At 40.4% G+C, this 20,439-nt stretch overlaps 1 protein-coding gene across 2 annotated transcripts in view; it reads left to right on the forward strand.

The window, feature by feature from the left end:
* ATL1 (atlastin GTPase 1) overlaps nt 1-20,439 on the forward strand; it is a gene marked incomplete at both ends in the record, with an annotated part of 62,727 nt that overhangs the window by 23,144 nt on the left and 19,144 nt on the right. For both annotated transcript variants that reach the window (XM_080708082.1, XM_080708083.1), the window contains 2 exons: nt 6,530-6,580; nt 9,182-9,238. In XM_080708082.1, coding sequence (XP_080564208.1) covers nt 6,530-6,580; nt 9,182-9,238 — 108 coding nt within the window. The remainder of the gene's footprint in view (nt 1-6,529; nt 6,581-9,181; nt 9,239-20,439) is intronic.

Raw genomic sequence — 20,439 nt, forward strand, 5'->3', positions numbered from 1 at the left:
AGTGAGACCCTGTTTCCAAATAAAATATAAAATAGGTCTGGGAGTATAGCCCAGAGATAGAAAGCCTCTGGGTTCCACCCCCAGTACCACCAAAATAAAAATAAAAACCTTAATATACATCTAGAAAAGTAAATGTATAAAATTGTTATCTTCCTTCTATTCCTAGCCCCACCCTCTCTCTTTCCTTCTCTCTCTCTCTCTCTCTCCTCTCTCTCTCTCTCTCCCTCTCTCCATGTGTGTGTGTATGTGTGTGTGTGTGTGTATGTGTGTGTGTGTGCACGCTGGAGATTGAACTCAAGCTACACCCTCAGCCCAATTTTTATTATTTATTTGGAAACAGGGTCTCACTAAATTGCAGAGGACGTAAGTAGCTGAGACTGGCCACAAACCGGATCCTCCTGTCTCAGCCTCCCAAGTACTGGAATTACAAACTGGGCATGGTGGTGCACACTTGTAACCCCAGCACTTGGGAAGCTGGGATAGGAGGATTGTGCAGGTTCAAAGCCAGCCTCTGCTACTTAGGCTCTCAGCAACTTAGTGAGACCCTGTTTCAAAAAAAAAAAAAAAAAAAAATATATATATATATATATATATATATTAAAAAGGTCTGGGAGTGTAGCCCAGGGGTAGAAAGCCCCTGGGTTCCATCTCCAGTACCACAAAAATAAATAAGTGAATAATAAATAAATAAATAAAGTATTGTTTTAGGGGTTGTTGTAGGCTTTCTAAATTGTCCGGAAAGTCCTTGGAGGTTTTTACTATAACCACAGAATATGTAGCATAAAAAGATTAAGACTATTTAAGGTATTTTCTATTCGTTGGAGAGAGCAGGAAGAGGTAGAGGGAAGGCAGTGAAGAATAGAGTTAATCAATTTTATTTTATTTTTTATTTTTATTTTTTGGTGGTTCTGGGGGTGGAACTCAGAGGCTTTCTACCTCCGGGCTATACTCCCAGACCTATTTTATACTTTATTTGGAAACAGGGTCTCACTAAGTTGCTGAGAGCTTCACTAAGTAGCTGAAGCTGGCTTCGAACCCGTGCAATCCTCCTGTCTCAGCCTCCCAAGTGCAGGGATTACAAGCGTGTGCCACCACGCCTGGCGAGTTGATCAATTTTAAAAAGGAAAGGCAGGTTAAAAGTCAGGAAAGGCAAAGTAGCTGGTAGAAATAGGTCTGCACTGAGATTATATGTGATTACAGAGAACAGAGCTGGTGAACACACAACGAAGGTGTTCTGCGTTGTTAAGACAACCCAGAGAGAGAGCAAATAGAAGAAGCAAAGATAAACTGAATTTTAAAAATAAAATATTTAAAAATAGGTCATGAGTCAGGTGTGGTCGCACATGTCTGTTATCCCAGTACTTAGGAGGCTGAGACAGGAGGATCACCAGTTCTATACCACCCTCAGCAACTTAACAAGACTCTCAGCAACTTAGTGAGACCCTGTTTCAAAATAATAATAATAATAATAATAATAATAATAATAATAAGCTGGGTGTGGTGGCGCACGCTTGTAATCCCAGCATTTGGGAGGCTGAGACCAGAGGATCGTGGTTCACGGACAGCCTCAGCTACTTAGTGAGGCCCTCTGCAACTGAGTGAGACCCGGTTTCAAAATAAAGAATAAAAAATAGGGCAGGGGGGACTTCCGGGAAGATGGCGACCGAGAAAAGCGGGGCTTAAGAGTCCCGCTAACAACCAATCTCCATTACCACAAAAAGAGCGCCTTTCATAGCCAGAAAACACCATCACCAGAAAAACAAAAAAAAAACCACCAGGCTCCAGAGAGAAAGCGGACTGAGAACAGAGCTCAGGGCCACAGAGGAGACACACGCGCCCGAGGACGCGGCAGCAGCGCCATACTGCCGGCGGCAGCGGCGAACTCAACGGACGGCTACAGCAAGCCAGGAGAGCCGCTGCGGAACAGCCAGGCGGGATCTTTCGGTGCAGACAGCATTTAAAGCTCCCAGTGGCTGAGCTCAGCACACGTTGCAGGGATTCAGAGTGGAAATCAAAACCAGAGAAGAAAAAATACGCCAGCCTCATTGCCGAGGGCGTGGCAGAGGCGCCATATTGCCACCGGCGGCGGCAGCAGCAGTGAATTCACCGAGTCCAGTACAGCTACATCTGCGTACTCAAGAACAGTGAGTCAAATTGTGGGCCACAGAGGAGAAATCCAGTATTGGACCTCCTGGGACTTGACCCAGTGAGGGAGTGGTGGTGGCAGAGATATCACACCATAGGAGAACGTGCAACCTGGCACCCCCCATAGTTTAAAGCAGCCTCTATCGACTCCCTGGGTCGGAGACTCTGTGATACAACCCAGTAAAGGAGTAGTGGGGACTGAGATAATACAGACTCGAGATCCAGAGCACCTTAAGTGAAGCCATAGTGACCCAAGGGAAGAACCCAGAGAAGGCACAAACCTCCGAAATCATGGGAAAGAGGAATAACACTGGAGCAATGAATGTGCACAACCCCACAACATCAGAACCCGATAAAACAGAAAATCAGAGATTTCTAGAAGATCAAATCAGGAAAATAACTGTAGAAATAATAGAGGTGCTTCGAAAAGAACTCAGAGAGAGCCAAAAAGAGATAAAGGATGCAATTAATGAAGTAAAGGCCTCAATTCAAAGCACAAACAACCGATTAGACCTCATGGGGAACAGAATCTCGCTCTTAGAAGATGAGCAATCCAAAAATGAATGCATAGTTTCTAATCTAGAAAAAAATATCCAACAGCAGGAATCTGACATTGAAGAAATATGGGCCCATCTTAAGAGAGCTAACCTAAGAATAATTGGAATAGAGGAGGGAAAAGAAAGTGATACCAAAGGGATCAACAATCTCTTCAAGGAAGTAATAGCAGAAAATTTTCCAAATATAGAGCAAGAGGTTGATACACAGATCCAGGAAACTTATAGAACTCCCTTTAGACAGGATCGGAGAAGAGGATCCCCACGCCATATAATTGTCAAAATGACCAATGTGGAAGCCAAGCAGAGAATCTTAAAGGCAACAAAAACAAAGGGCCAAGTGACATTCAGAGGCAAACCAATTAGAATCACTCCAGACTTCCCAAACCAAGTCATGAGAGCCAGAAGGGCTTGGAGTAACATATTCCAAACTCTGAAAGAAAACAACTTCCAGCCAAAAATTTCCTACCCAGCAAAACTTTCTATCAAATTAGATGGAGAAATAAGAAGCTTCCATGACAAACAGAAACTGAAGGAATTTATGTCTTCAAAACCAGCGCTAGAGAAAATACTCAAAGAGATTAACTACAAAGAAGAAATAGGTAACACTCACCAGAACCAGAGAAACAAGAGTTTCCATCCAACAGACAACTAAGATTGGTTATCTGTGGAGATTCATTATTTATGTTAGTCTTTTACCTATCTCTAAGTTGTATTGTTTGCCTTTATTGTTGTTAATTTTTAGGATTTCTAGTTGGAATATTAATATACCTTCAGATATAGCATTTGGAAATATTTATCCAATTCTATTAGTAACTTTTAACTCTGTTTACATTGTCTTTGGATATACAATATTTTCTTTTATTTTCTAGGGAGTTTGTATATTCTTCTGTTGCCTGTGCCATTGAAATCATATCCAAGAAATCACTGCCAATTTCAATGTTGTGAGGTTTTATGACCCAGATTTTCTCCTAAAAGTTTATAGTCTTAAGATTTATATTTAGGTCTTTTATCTATTTTGAGTTAATACTTGTATATGGGATTAGGTAAAGGTCCAATTTTATTCTTTTCCATGTAATTATTATTTTTCAACAATATTTAGTTAAAAGATTATTATTTCTACCACCAAATGTTCGTGGAAACCTTGTCAAAAATAACTTGACAATATAGGGAAGAATTTAGCTCTAGGCTTGTATTTAACTCCAATGGTCTATATATCTGCCTTTAGAACAGTACTACACTGTTTCAATTATTGTAGCTTTATATGGTTTGAAATCAGAAAATATATATCTGCTAGCTTTGTTCTTTTTCAAGATCGTTTTGGGTATCTAGAATTCATATTCCATATTAGGATAGATTTTTTTCTGAAAAATAAATATATAAATATATGATAGTTTCACCTAAAAAAACAGAAAAAAATATGCTCTAGTAAGAAAGAAAGCAAAAAGAAATATTGAAATGCTATCTTTAAATCATCAAACGCTTGGTATCAGACAAATGAAACTGTTATGTGAGATTATCATTTTTAATTTTGGATAAATTGCTATAATACTAGATGTCAATCACTAAGCCAAGCATGGGAAGGAGGGATGGGAGGGAATGGGGTGGGATCGGGTGGGGGCTGACTGGGCGATGTGTGCATGTATGTCTACAAAAGTTTGTATCCCACTATGATGTATGAATACAGTGCACCAATAAAATAAAATTAAAAAAAAAAATAGGGCAGGAGGTGTAGCTCAGAGGTTGAATGCCCCTGGGTTCCATCCCTAAACCCACAAAAAAAAAAGGTTTGGGGTGTAGCTTGGAGGTTGAATGCCCCAGGTTCCATCTCCAGTAACACACACATGCGCACACACACACACACACACACACACACCATGACTTTAACCTATGATTGATGCTTTTTTTTTTTTTTTTTTTTGCGGTACGGTTAAATTCAGGGTACCGAAAAAAAAAAAAAAACCTACACCCCCAGCCCTATTTTTTATTCTTTATTTTGAAACAGGGTCTCACTGTGTTGCAAAGGGCCTAAGTAGCTGAAGCTGGCCACAAACTGCAATCCTCCTGTCTCAGCCTCCCAAATGCTGGGATCACAAGTAGTCGCCACCACACCTGGCTCTGATTGATGCTTTTAACAATATACTTCTTGGATGAGTCTTTCAAAGATTGAATTTTTAAATATACTTGCCGGGTGTGGTGGCGCACGCTTGTAATCCCTGCGCTTGGGAGGCTGAAACAGGAGGATCGCACGGGTTCGAAGCCAGCCTCAGCTACTTAGTGAGGCTCTCAGCAACTTAGTGAGACCCTGTTTCCAAATAAAATATATTAAAAAAAAAAAGGTCTGGGAGTATAGCCTGGAGGTAGAAAGCCTCTGGGTTCCACCCCCAGTACCACCAAAAAAAAAAAAAAAAAAAAAAAAAAAAAAAAAATATATATATATATATATATATATATATATATATATATATGCTGTTATTGGTGCATTGTAGTCTCACATCATAATAAAGTCGAGAGTGATAGGGACGTCCATACACCCAGTATTTGGGGAGCTTCCCCAGCTCCCTCCCCGGCCTCCCCTTCCCCATATGGGATATTGAGATTGGCATTGGAAACTTCACATATGTACAACGTTGGTGGAAGCATTTCCTTCATGGATTCTCCCTCCCCCTCCTGTGGACCCCCTCCATCACCACACTGGGGTTTCCCTCCATCATCAGAAGTCCCTCTTGTCCCCGATGACTCCCTGGCTTCCACAGATGAGAGAAAACACATGACCCTTCACTTCCTGTGCCTGGCTAATCTCACTGAACATAGTGTTCTCCAGGTCCATAGGTCCATCTATGAAATCTGGACTTAATATCTATTTTCTCTATAGTCAACAGGAGAAACCATTTAAACAAGCCAATTAAAACTAAATTGGCTTTGTTTGCCTTTCAGTATTTATTATTTACTATTTAACATTTGACTTGAATACAATGAATATTTAATAGAGAAATCTTCTAAGTCCTTAGTAATGACTATTTTAATGATCTGAGGAAAAATGTTATTTAAATAAGTTCACAAAGAGCTGGGCATGGTGGCACATGCTTGTAATCCCAGTATTTGGGAGGCTGAGGCAGGAGGATCAGGGTTCTGGCCAGCCTCAGATTCTTACACCCTTTGAAACTCAGTGAGACTCTGTTTCAAAATAAAGAATAAAAGGGCTGGGGGTGTAGCTCAGAAGTAGAATGCCCTGGGTTCCATCCCCAGTCCGGGGATGGTGGTGGTACACAAAGTATAGTTTGTGTTAGTTCATAAACATGTAGCACCTTAACTTTTATTTATTTAAAGTTTTTAATATTTATCTCTCTCCAAAGTATGTCATCTTAACGTTTTGACTTGTTCATGAAACAATAGTACAAATGTATAAAGATACAAGCACGATATTCAAAGCCTAACTCCATGTGATGCAACCTTCTCTAGAGGTCAATGTAATTTTTCAAAATGCAATTTTCTATATGGGTTGTTCAGATTTACATGAGTGCTTTTTTATGTGCTTGGAAGAATTACTCTTGGCTAATTATTAAATTGGGTTCATAAAATAATTTTAATAGTCTTACTTCAGAGCCGGCGGCCATTGTATTTCTGAAATCACTTCATTATTGTTATCCATTGTCTATTGTCCCTCAGGCTTTCTCTGCTCCTCTCTCAAGGTCTCATGAATGTCATCCTGTAAAGATGGATATAAGGGATTTCATTTTGTAATGATTTATAAAAATAGAGAGTGACAAAGTAAGTGTTTAGGATGATGCCAACTATTGTCTCATTTGGACTTTTATTTCCTCTTCAAGGTGTATAACTTATCCCAAAACGTCCAGGAAGATGATCTTCAGCACCTCCAGGTAAAAATGTTTATACTTCTTGTTGTCTTCTGAATTACACACAGCAGAACTTCGGGGATGGCTTAGAAACAGAACCAAATGAGGGTACACTACTGTCAGGATTCTTGTTCTGCTCTTGTATGGAGATATTCCCTCTAATTCAATTTTCAAATCCTTTGTTTTCACAAGGCTACTTGCTACCAATTCTTTTTTTTTTTTTTTTTTTTTTTTTGCGGGTCTGGGGATGGAACCCTGGGGCTTTTGACCTCCGAGCTACACCCCCCTGCCCAATTTTTTATTCTTTATTTTGAAACAGGGTCTCACTGAGTCATGAAGGGCCTCACTAAGTAGCTGAGGCTGTCCACGAACCATGATCCTCCAGGTCTCAGCCACCCGAATGCTGGGATTACAAGCGTGCGCCACCACGCCCGGCTACTAATTCTGAGTAGGGGAAAATATAACACAAATCAAAGTAGGAAAAAAAATGGGGGTTTAAAGATTACCTAAAAAATGAAGTTGAAGTCTCAGGGTCTTAGAATTTGATAACTGTTAGTATGATAATGTCAATTATTAGTATTATATGCCAGATATTTTCCTGTGGACCACTTTGTTGCTAAGGACTGTTAGAGTGCTGTTAGAGGGTACCTGATGATCACTCACAGACTTCTGCTTTAAATCTGATAGAGACTCAGTGACATCTAATTTATCCTTCCTGCTTTATGGGTTAGGAAAATGAGGCTGAAAATAAATAAATTACTTGCTCAAGATCAAATGGCTAACTACTGATAAGAGTGGGAATAGAAATCAGGTCATCTGACTGGGCTCAAATAAGTGAAAGATGAGGTGTTTCCTAAAGATGGCTCTCATCTCTGTAACACTCTCTGCTCTCTTTCTATTCGTGTTATTCTTGGGTAGATAGCAAAACTATTGTTTCTCTGATAGCAATTTGAATATTTTATAGAACATTTTGCTTTTTTTTTAAATGTTGGCAATCAAAGGCATTATATCAAAATGTGAAAAATTTACCAGATATAAAGGATAATGGGGCAGAGCCACCTATGACCTCGGGAATATTGATCGGTGTGTGTAGCATTGCTACTAAATATAGTCCTGGTCCATCACACTGACTACAACAAACAGGCCACACGCTGAGTAATTGTTAGCTGGGTACTTTACAGTAAGAGCAATGACTTCTTTGGGCTTGTGTTGCAACCGAGCCAAAAACTTTCTACATTGATGACATGGTGCTGTTCAATACCAGTGTAGGAGTATCTACAGAAGAACTAATTGTGGACTCTGGTATTGAGTACAGGAGAGTTTTTCACGGTCATTTAAACATTTTTCCTGTAAATGACAATACCTCAGCCTTTCTCAGAAGTGATTATAAATTCAAGTAGTGTTAGTACACGACTCTAATGAGTGTTTAATCCCTGGACCGGCTGCCTTTTAGAGATGTAGTCTTTCATTTCAGCACTCTCATCAGGGGCCTCATAATTACCTTTGGTTCCTAGATTCCCACCACACCCACAGGGAAGGCTGCATGGTGCTGTGTGCACCATCCCGAGGGCCCCAGGATGGGGATCTGCGTGTCAGCATTCTTCTCTGGCTCTGGAAGCCACTGCAGCCTGTTAGTCTTGTGTATGAAGTGGCGTTTCCTGTGTTTAGATGGGAAAACCCATTGGGCCAGTCTAGATAAGGGACCTTTCTCAGAGGTCCCTTCACAGCCATCTCCTCAGGACTGCATTCTCCAAGATCTCACATTTCTGACAACATAAAAACTTACAGTCTCAATTGGGAGTAATAAAAAGATAAGAGAAGGCAGTGAATTTGATTCTTTACATTTTTTTTTTTAACAGCACTGGAGATTGAACTCAGAGGTGCTCTGCCACTGAACTACATCCTATCTCTTTTTAATTTTCATTTGAGACAGGGTCAAGTTGCCAAAGCTGATCTTGAATTTACAGTCCTCTTATCTCAGCCTCCTGAGTAGCTGGGATTACGGGCATGTACCACTGAGCCTGCCTGGCTGATTACCCATTGTTTGAACTAAATGTCTCATGTCTTTGTAATAATCCAAGTTACTGTGCCTTAAGTTTCCTGAGGCCACAACTTTTGTAAATGGTTTATGGATTTCTAATCTTATGCAAATTCTGCTTTGAAAGTCTTTTACCTTATATTTCCTTCTACCCTTTCTTCTCTACAAAGAATTACCTTACATTTTAGATATAAAAGGTATAATTTAGGGCTAGAGATACAGTTCAGTGGTAGAGTGCATGCTGAGCATGCATGAGGACTTGGGTTTAATCCCCTAATCTTCAGCACCAAAAAAAAGAAAAAGACAGAAAGAAAAGAAGATATCAGTTTTAAATGGAAGTTCATTGTTTTAATGTACTTTAAGTTCTAATTTTAAAATATCTAGTTATTATTGCTCTGCTTTATCTGTTCAATACTTATTTTCTGAAAATGATTATTATTGTTTTAATAATGCACTATTCCATTATAGCTAGAGAAAAAAAGTGAAGAGTATCAAGAAGTAAAACATTAGAAATACTGAAGTTCTCTCTCCCCTTCCCTCCCTGTGCGTGTGCGTGCGTGCGTGTGTGCGTGTGATTTTCCTTCCAGCTCTTCACTGAGTATGGCAGGCTGGCAATGGAGGAAACCTTCCTGAAGCCCTTTCAGGTGAGCGAGGGTTGACTAATGGCAAATTCTCGTGAGAGTCTTCTGAAGACTGTACCTGAGTATGTTAACTAGTTAAGGTCTATTTCTTGTTTCATTTAAAAGCAGCTTTTGAATGCCTATTTAATGATATTTGATGTGAAGAGGAGATCGGAGTGGGCGAATATAAAGACAAATAATCGGGTTTCTGCAAGAGTATCTGCTTTTTTGCCCTAGAGATGCCACAGAAGCCAGAAGTAAACTCATGAATTTGTCGAACACACAAGCTAAAAACAAAAAGCTGCCTGGGGCAGGGAAGGTGGCTGCACGCCCTATGCAAGCTGACTGAGCCCCAGAGAGGATACGGGGAGGGGCCTTTCTCATCCCATCGCCACTGAGTATAACAGCAGTCATCGGAGCCCGGCTGGGCCCGCAGCACACCAGGCAGCATCTGAGCTTGCACTGAGCAGTGTCAGTCCTCTTTGCACTCCTCCTTTATATACCAAGAACAAAGGTACCATAACTAAGTCGAACCGTCCTTCAGAACTGTACCCAGAAAGGTGCACCACACAGCAGCGGCGGTCCGTTTCAAGAGCGATTCCCTCAGCTTAAGCTTCTGAGGGAGGCCCGGCTCTAGAGGTTAGCGTCTCCCTGCAGGTGTACTTCACCAGCCAGGCTGGATCAGAACCCAGGGGAAAATGAGCACACAGAGAAACTGAATGATTGAGATAAAGGGCTAAGTAAAATTAGTAGCTCTGATGGCAAATAACTTGAAGCGAGCTGTATTTATTCTCTATCGCCGCCTAACAAATTATTCTCAAACTACAAACTTTGGTGATCTTACACAGTTTCTGAGGGTTGAGAATCTGGAGTGGCTTAGCCTGTGTGTTTGGCTCAGGGCCTCTCATGAAATTGTGCTCAAGAGGTTGGCGAGGGAGACATTCCTTGAAGACTTAACTGGAGCACTCACTTCTAAGCTAACTGATGGGACCCTTGTTAGTGGACCCTTTCCCTGTGTACCACATGGGCCTTTCCATCAGACACTCCTTTCCAGAGCGAGTGATCCAGTTATGAGAGAGAGGAACCCAGGGAGAAGCCACAGTCTCTTATAATCGCATCTTGGAAGCAACGATCAGTTCTGCTAGATTCCAGCAGTCAGTCACACGGATCCACTCTGCACAGTGTGGGAGAGGCTAGCCAAAGGTGTGAGCACCAGGAGGCAGAGGTCATAGAGGCCGGCTTAGAATATCTAGATAAAAGATGAACACATTCCTTCTTCTTCTTCGCCTTCTTCTTCTTCTTCTTCTTCTTCTTCTTCTTCTTCTTCTTCTTCTTCTTCTTTTTTGCGGTACTGGGGTTGGAACTCAGGGACATTCTACCTCTGATCTACACGCTCAGCACTATTTTTTATTCTTTATTTGAAACAGGGCCTCACTAAGTAGCCTATGAGGTGGAATAAAACCTGTCCCGGTTTACGATCTTCTACGTGCTTCACAATGCCGGCTGGCCTTTGTCGTCTTTCTTTCGTTTGTTGGGTTCGTAGTTGGGTTGTTGTCTTACACAGCAATTAGACTATTGCTTTGACTTTTCTCTGAACTTGTTACTCCTGGGACCATTGTCATATCAAGTCTGGGGAACTCCATAGTAAGTTCTAGAAAGGAAACTTAGGTCTCACCAGTAGGTGTCACTCTTCCTCACATTTTGCCAGATACAAAGCTAAGAAATGACTAACCAGTCAGTGCTCTGCTAAAATACAGAGACAACAGAAAGATAGAAAATGCCAGTGCCCAGCCAAGCATGGGTGCGCACACTTGTAATCCCAGTACTTCGGAGGCTAACAGGAGGATCGCACAGGTTTGAAACCAGCATCAGCTACTTAGGCTCTCAGCAACTTAGTGAGACCCTGTTTCCAAATAAAATATAAAAATAGGTCTAGGAAGTCGGGCGTGGTGGCGCACGCTTGTAATCCCTGCACTTGGGAGGCTGAGACAGGAGGATCCCCCAGGTTCGAAGCCAGCCGTGCTGGCTTAAGAGACCCTGTTTCCAAATAAAAATAGAAAATAGGTCTGGGAGTGTAGCCCGGAGGTAGAAGGGTTTCCAGGAACCCCAGTACCACCAAAAAAAAAACAAAACAAAAAACAAAACAAACAAACAAAAAAAAAAAAACGAAAGAAAGAAAGAAAAGGTTTAGGGGTGTAGCCTGGAAGTAGAAAGCCCCTGGGTTCCATCCCAGTATTAAAAAAAAAAAAGAAAAAAGAAAATGCCAGTGCCCTCAGAACACATAATTATAAGAACATTACAAGATCACCACTTGTAAGCAAGCTGTTGGCATTGTGCAATGTCAGTGAAAAGGTTTTGAACAAATGAGTCAACAATAAGAGGCTACTCCCAAGTAGGTATAAACTTCTATAACAATAACAATCTCAGGACTTTTTTTTTTTTTTTTTTTTTTTTGGTGGTACTGGGGATGGAACCCAGGGGCCTTCTACCTCCGGGTTACACTCCCAGACCTATTTTATATTTTATTTGGAAACAGGGTCTCTTAAGTCAGCGAGGCTGGCTTCAAACCTGCGCGATCCTCCTGTCTCAGCTCCCGAGTGCGGGGATTACAAGTGTGTGCCGCCACGCCCTGCTAGGACATTTAAGATACTAGTAAAATAATAAGGCTGGGCATGGTGGTGCACACCGATAATCCCAGTGCTTGGGAGGCTGGGACAGGAGGATCACGGGTTTGTAGCCAATCTTAGCAACTTAGCAAGACTCAGAAACCTAGCAAGATTCTCTTTCAAAATTTAAAAAAAAAAAAAAAAATGCCGGGCGTGGTCCCCCGCACTTGGGAGGCTGAGACAGGAGGATCGCGCAGGTTCGAAGCCAGCCACGCATGCTGGCTTAGGAGACCCTGTTTCCAAATAAAAATGTAAAAATAGGTCTGGTAGTGTAGCCCGGAGGTAGAAGGGCTTCCAGGAACCCCAGTACCACCAAAAAAAAAAAAAAAAAGAAGAAGAAGAAAAGAAAGAAAGAAAAAACAAAACAAAAAAAAATTAAAAAAAAAAAGGCTGGAGTATACGTATAGCCCAGAGGTAGAAGGCCCCTGAGTTTAAGCCCCAGTACTCGCCCCTACACAGAAATCATGTTTAAATTAGGAAAACCATAAAAAATAGTAATATAAAATAACTTAAATGAAATTTCAATTAACTCAGCAAGGTTTTTCTTTTTTCTTTTCACCAGTGGGAACTCAATCCTAGGGCATTCTATCTCTAAGTTATACCCCAGCCCTATTATTAATTTTTAATTTTGAAACAGGGTCTTGCTAAGTTGCTGAGGGCCTCACTAAGTTGCTGAGGCTGGCTTTGAACCAGAGATCTCCCTGTCTCAGCATTCTATGTACTGAGATTACAGGCATACCCCACCACATCTGGCTATTAGTAAGCTTTTTCTTTTTCTTTTTTTTTTAAAGTCAGGTCACTATTATCCTCTTCCTTTCTCTGAGAAGTTAAAAATTTTTAAGCATGCCTGAGGAAGTAAGGTGACAGGGTAATGACAATTTAATAACAATAACTTTATGCTAAAATTATATTAATTTTAACAAATGTGAAGTAGTAAATTCTTAACAAAGAATAGAGTAAAATTATAAATAATAATCAGGGTCTATAATTAACAACAAATATGAAGGCATCTATCCCAAGAATATATATCTGAATTAACAGATTGATTCTTAAAAAATTCAAATAAACAAAAAGATTCATCAGGGTATTTATTTATTTGTGTGCATGGTAGTGGGGATTGAACTCAGAGGTATTCTGCCTCTCAGATACACTCTTAGCCTTGTCTTATTTTTATTTTGAAACAAGCTCTTACTTAGTTGTAGAGGGCCTTGCTAAGTGGCTGAAGCTGGCTGTGCCCCTGTGATCCTCCTGTCTCAGCCTCTCAAGCACTGGAATTACAGGTATGTACCACTATGTCCAGATTTGTCACTATATTTGCGGGTCTGGAGCTGGAACCCAGAGGCATTTGACCTCCGAGCTACACCCCCTGCCCAATTTTTTATTTATTTATTTATTTTTATTTTGAAACAGGGTCTCACTGAGTTGCGGAGGGCCTCACTAAGTAGCTGAGGCTGTCCGTGAACCATGATCCTCCGGTCTCAGCCTCCCGAATGCTGGGATTACAAGCGTGTGCCACCACGCCCGGCTCTTGTCGCTATATTTGAAAACTGTGATTTTAAAAAGGAAATAAAAGCTAATAAACTAATTAATAAAAATTTAGTTTAAAAGCAATATCAAATTGCAGAGTTAACCAGTGGCATGCTGGTGAATGTTTACAGCTGGCTGTGGAGAGGAAAGCTGGTGGGCCTGCCTTATAGCATTTTATAGATAAGCGGTAAATCCTTTTACCCTGGCTGATTTTCAAGCTACCACATTGATATCAGCTGACTTGTAAAATTCCTCAGATTTTCATAACTGTTCTTGCAAGCCCTTATGAGGCAGTTCTAAACAATACTGAATCTGTATTAAGATATAATATAGAGTTCTCTAAGTGATATTACTTATTTTTTCACTTATTTTGGTCACTATGAGCACTTGGATCTCAAGTATAATAATCTAGCAGGAGCTGCTTCATCAACATGTCGATTCTATAAAATAATAATTTTTTTTTTGGTGGCACTAGAAATTGAACTCTGGGAATTCTACCTCTGAGCTACACCCCCAGCCCTTTTTTATTCTTTATTTTGAGACAGGTCCTGACCGAATTGCAGAGGGCCTCACCAGAGCTGGCCTTGGGCCTGTGTCTTCCTGTCTCAGCCTCTCAAATATTGGGATTATAAACATGTGCCGCCACACCCAACTAGGTATGTTCTTTGCAGTAGCTTCACCTTAGACTTCAAAGACTGAGTCGGGAATGACAAGATGTTTACTTAATTTAAACATTTTCGGAGCTGGGCATGGTGGCACACATGCCTGTACTCCCAGGACTTGGGAGGCTGAGACTGAAGGATCAAAGGTTCAAGGCCAGCTTCAGCAATTTAGTTAAATCTGGTTTCAAAGTCAAAAGGGCTTGGGAGTATAGCTGAGAGATAAGATGCCCCTGAGTTCAATTCCCCAATGCCAAACCAAGGTAAAACAAAACCACCTGATAAACATGATTTTATGCGATAGGTATGCAAATTTTACGAGGACTTTGTATAATAATTTCCAGTTTGGTCTTAGGACTTTGTGAAAATAGCTCGTTAGATTTGATAGGAGATTTGCCTCTGTATTGATCTGCTGTGAATTTTTCTTTGTTGGTCATTTGGACTGACATAACCACACCTGGCTCCACATTTTATTGAGAAAATTATATTCTTTGGTTCAGATACTTATTGCTAATTATAGGTATTTTTCAGATTTTCAGATATAAGAAGTTCAATAAGTGTTTTTTTTTTTTTTTTATCAACTCCAAAGAAGGCTGTCTTCTGCTAAATGGTCAGTCATCAGTTACGTGTGTCCTAGAAAGCCTCATTTTCCATTCCTGTAGCTCCATGGCTCTCTGCGCGCTTGTTGGGTTCTCACTCTGTCATGAGGTTATAACAGTATGTTTCTTAAGGGGTCTGAGCTGAAAACAGACTCCCCTTAGACTGAAATACAGACTCTAGGATGCCCTCCTGTTACACTGTTAAATTCTCCCTATGGCTATAGCCCCTCGAGTTTATTATGTAAGTATTTCATGCCCTCTAATTATATAAGCCACAAAGAACTGCCACAAAGAACTAGAAACACTCCCCAATTTAATAAAGTAGTATAGTCTCAAGATTCACTAGAGTCAGTGTTTTAGATGCCAATACATTATGATGGTATTTCTATTTTTTTTTTTTTGGGGGGCGGGTCAAGGGATAAAACCCAGGGGCATTCGACCTCCAGCCCTATTTTTTATTCTTTATTTTGAAACAGGGTCTCACTGAGTTGCAGAGGGCCTCACTAAGTAGCTGAGGCTGTCCGCGAACCGCGATCCTCGGGTCTCAGTCTCCCAAATGCTGGGATGATGGCGTTTCTACAGAGTGGGTATGTTTGTTGTAGGCCCGTCTATGAAAGTCTACTTTACCGGAAGTAAACTTACAGAGTACCCATAATATTCCTGAGCCCTGAGCCCTTTAAGCCAGAGCCCTGAACATATCCAGTGATTCCTGGACCTCTCCGAGGCCGAAACTCTGAGATAGACGGAGTGTGCTGGCAGGGTTTAGGCAGTGCAGCCAACAAGGAAGCAATGGGTTATGCCGCCATGGCAATAGCTACAGAGAGAGGGTTTTGTTTGTTTGTTTTGTTTTGTTTTGGTGGTACTGGGGTTCCTGGAAACCATTCTACCTCTGGGTTACACTCCCAGACATATTTTATATTTTTTATTTGGAAACAGGGTCTCTTAAGCCAGTGGGGCTGGCTTCGAACCAGCGCGATCCTCCTGTCCCTGCCTCCCAAGCGCTGGGATTACAAGCGTGTGCCACCATGCCTGGCCAGTGCGAGGTTTTTGAAACACCTGAATTAGAGTAATTTCTGAGCCATCCCATAGTTCTGTGCAGTCAGAATTTCTGTGTTGGGACTAGAGAATCTGAATACTCCAGTCATTTTTACGCATATAACATTTGAGAACTGATTAGCCACTGCTAACATCCTGACACAGGGCATCTTTAGTGAGTGAAGTTCTGTTACCAGGGAGACAGAATGCCATGTCTCTATATATTTGTATGTTCAGGTGGTTAGTCAATTAAGATTTGCCCATAATAGAAAAACAAGAGCTATAAATCCTAAAAAGAAAAGAAAAACAACTTCCCTGAACATGAAGTTGATTTCCTTTCCCTTGGAAGTCTTATTTTCTTCTTCAGCATATATTTTATTACATTTTTCTGCCAATGAGTTATATCACAGCCCTCCCATATCTTTTTTTTTTTTTTTTTTTTTTTTTTTTTTAGTGGTACTGGGGGCGGAATCCAGAGGCTACCTCGGGCTATATTCCCAGACCTTTTTTATATTTTATTTGGAAACAGGGTCTCACTAAGTTGCTGAAATCCTCACTAAGTAGCTGAGGCTGGCTTCAAACCCGTGTGATTCTCCTGTCTCAGCCTCCCAAGCGTGGGGATTACAAGCATGCGCCACCACACCCGGCCTCCCATAGCTTTTTTAAAAAAAGTATGTATGGTACTGGGGATTGAAAGCAGGAATGTTCTACCTCTGAGCTACACCTCAAGCCCTTTTTAAATTTTTGGTGTTTATTTGGAAATAAGGCTTCACTAAGTTGCGGAGAGTCTTGCTAGGTTGCTGAGGGTCCTCAAACCTGTGGTCCTCCTATCTCAGCCTCCCAAGTACGGAGATGGCAGGCACATGCCATGCTCCGCTCCTTAGCATTTTTATCAACAAGCTTCGTATACTTAAAATTCCATCAACATCACAGACCTTAGAAAAAGATTTGAATCCTTTCTGCGAGAAAAAAGTCAAAGCCCAAGTCCTCACATTCCTTTGGTGGCATCATTATTAGCAGATCAGTTTTTAATGTTAAACCAAAGGTTGGTGGAAAATAATAGAAGGAAAGCATATAATAATATAAGGATAAGCCTCCTGTTTCTCAGTTTCCCATTCAAACTGGGTCTACATGTGGACCATTAGAGATTATTTTAATCTGGTTTATTTAATTATATTTAAGGACCTTTTGTTCCCATGATTGAAGAATGTTCATTTGCAGAATTCTTTGGTAGTGACTTAAGCTACTTTGAAACAAAACATGCTTGGACAAATATCTGTGATGATTGGAGCTGCCAAGTAATTACCAGAGAAATCCATGACCTCACTGAGAAAAAGAGGTTACTGTTGCCTGAAAGACTGAAAGTTAAAGGAAAAGATCATTATTGAGGAGGGCAGCTGTCTGATAAAACCACTGACCCTACCCCAGAGCAACTCAGCTGATCTGAGAGCTGTATGAATTAAGCTCTTACAGCTATGAAAAATTGTGAAGTGCTCATCTGGCTACATAGAATTAGGTTAGGGGTATAGACCAGCATTCTCCTAGTTTCCAGATTTGGCCACATGAAATGGCTGTAAGAGCTTCATAACAGTAATACTTTACTGAGTGCTTACTTTGTGCTAGTACTATGTTAAGTGTGTTTTATACATTATTCAAATTAATGTATATTACCCCTTTATGCGCACACACACTCCCAGAATTGTCAAGAGTAAGACCATCACTCAAAATCTGATTAAAGCGCCCGGCGTGGTGGTGCACGCCTGTAATCCCTGCGCTTGGGAGGCGGAGACAGGAGGATCGCGCAGATTCGAAGCCAGCCGCGTGCTGGCTTAGGAGACCCTGTTTCCAAATAAAAATATAAAATAGGTCTGGGAGTGTAGCCCAGAGGTAGAAGGGCTTCCAGAAACCCTAGTAACACACACACACACACACACACACACACACACACACACACACACCTGATTAAAATGCCCAGAGCAGAGTTAAGTAGAGCTCTGCTGGTGAAATGCAAACCGATGACCAGATGTAGACCGTGGGGCTTGTTTGGAGTTTTGTGGGCTACAGAGGCAAGAATGGGTTGACAAGAGTCTTAGGAAGAGTCTTTGTTGAAGCATAACCTATGCCCTGTATAGGTTATAGAGGAGGAAATGGGCTGACATCAGCTGCAGTGAGTTTTCTGGACTGAGTCTTCCACAAAATACGACTGGAATTCCATACATGATAAACGTAAAGCACACAGATCATGTAGGGATGGGATGGAAGCAATGATTTTTTAGAAAGTTCATACCACTTCATGAGAACCAATGATTAAATATTCAGGAATGATATAAGCCAGTTACTAAACCAGAAGCTGAAATAATCCTTTTCCACAGAAACTGGCAAATACTATAAATCAATGTTTAATTTATTTAATTTTTTTTGTCAAACAGTCAATTTACCAGCACATCAGAGCATCAGACAGGGAATTTAAGACCTTGAACACTGGTAGTAATTTCATAATTACTACTATAGATTGCTAATTTGAGAAAGTAAAATTTCACATTTGCTTCTGTTCTACACATGGTTCTCATTACCTCAAGTAGGGACAATGCCTGGTGGGAAAAAGCAAGAAATGAAACCGAAATCTCTTGAGAGAAATGCAAAATAGAATCAAAGCTACATACTTGGTTTTATTTACTCTTTCATGAACCTCTATTTTGCAAGATAGATGTGTAAGATAGAAATGTTTCAAATTATTTTGACAAAAGATGATAAAATGGGCACCTATTTAAAGTATGCTTTTTAAAGAGACTAGATATGGGTATTTAAAATTCTATTTTCTATAAAAAATCTCTCTCTTCTCTACAAGATTCCATAAAGCAACAAAAAGAAAAAAAGAAAAGAAAAAGTAGAGGACAGGCTCCATCTTAGCACGATAAGAAATATCCATAGTCACACACAAAGAAGCATCCCTGTATAAGGAAAAAAGATATGATACAAGGATTTTATATCCAGCAAAATTAACTTTCAAGTATAAAGGGTCCAAACTATTATCAAAATGTAAGAACGCAAGGAATATTGTTCCTATGGCCACTTAATGAGAAATTGACCAAGGAATGAGCTCCAGATAAAAAAAAGATGACATAGGCCTGGGGTGAGAATTAAATGTACATTAACTTGTGGAACTAAGATCTAATAAAAGAGAAAAGTGAGAGAGCATCGTTTAATGTTCTTTTAGTATCTATATTCTGTAAGTAAATAGATTAAGCATAAAATAATGAGAGCATATGCCAAGTGTGTGTGTGTGTGTGTGTGTGTGGTCCTGGAGATTGAACCCAGGAACAGTCTACCTCTTAGCTACACCTCCAACCCTTTTTAGGGTGGGGGGGGGGTCTGGGGATGGAATCCAGGGGCATTCGACCTCCGAGCTACACTCCCTGCCCTATTTTTTATTCTTTTATTTTGAAACCGGTCCTCACTGAGTTGCAGAGGGCCTCACTAAGTAGCTGAGGCTGTCTGTGAACCGCGATCCTCCAGGTCTCAGCCTCCCGAATGCTGGGATTACAAGCATGCGCCACCACGCCCGGCTCACCTCCAACTTTTTTTACTTTTTGTTTGGAAACAGGGTCTCACTAGGTTGCTCAGAGTCTCGCTATGTTGCTGAGGATGTCCTTGCATTCCTCCTGTTCTAGCCTCCCAAGTACTGGGATTACAGATGGGTGCCACCATGCCTGGCTCCAAGAAACTTTTAGAGCTTTCATTAAATATTCTTAGTAGTTGATGATAGTATTATACTCTGAGATCGTTGTGTATGTATGATAACATAAAACAAAGTGTAATTATGGGATATCATAATAAAGTCATCCCCTATACCTAAAGAACCAGGATTTTTGAAAAAGGAGATACAGAACTAACATAGTAGAAGTTCAGTGAAAGCCTTACTGTCCTATATTTCAGTATTTGAACTGGAAATACCAGTAAGAATTAATGGCATATATATATATATGTTATATATATATATATATATATATATATATATCATATATATATGCAGAAAATTATATCCTACCTTGTCTACTAAAAAGACATAGAAACAATGACCAATGCAGTAGTATTTTCAGAAGGAAAATCTTCAGAGCCAGGCGGTGGCACGCACTTGTAATCTTAGTACTTGGGAGGCTAAGATAGGAGGATCACAGGTTTGAGGCAAGCCTTAGCTACTTAGTGAGACCCTCAGCTATTTAGTGAGACCCTGTTTCAAAATAAAGAATAGAAACTGGAGTGGGGATGTATCTCAGAGGTAGAGTGCCCCTGTGTTCAATCCCCAGTACTGCAAAAAAAAAAAAAAAAAAAAAAAAAAATATATATATATATATATATATATATATATATCTTCAAATTTTAATTTCTACTGAAAGAAAACAGTGCTACTTGGAGAAATGTTTGATTCTAGGTCTGAGGTAGGAAATGAACCTGGAACATCTTTTGAAAGATTAATATTATAAACATGGACTTTGTTATTTAGTTTTAAACTTTTAGATAATAATGTTTATGCATTGTTTTTAGAGAAATATTAATTTAAGAAAGAAAAGCTGATCTTACATCTTCTGTCATAGCCACCAACAGGAAGACTCACAGAAACATTTTACACAAACCTGACTACAGCTCACAGCTCCCTCCATCCAGTGGGCTTCAGTCCCCTCTGTTCCTGTCTCTCAGTGGGGTTGTTCATCTGGCAGTTAGGGGCAGCTGTCTGTACT

The sequence above is a fragment of the Muscardinus avellanarius genome (genome assembly GCF_963383645.1).
Source record: "Muscardinus avellanarius genome assembly, chromosome: 12".
In the NCBI taxonomy this organism is placed as follows: Eukaryota; Metazoa; Chordata; class Mammalia; order Rodentia; family Gliridae; genus Muscardinus; species Muscardinus avellanarius.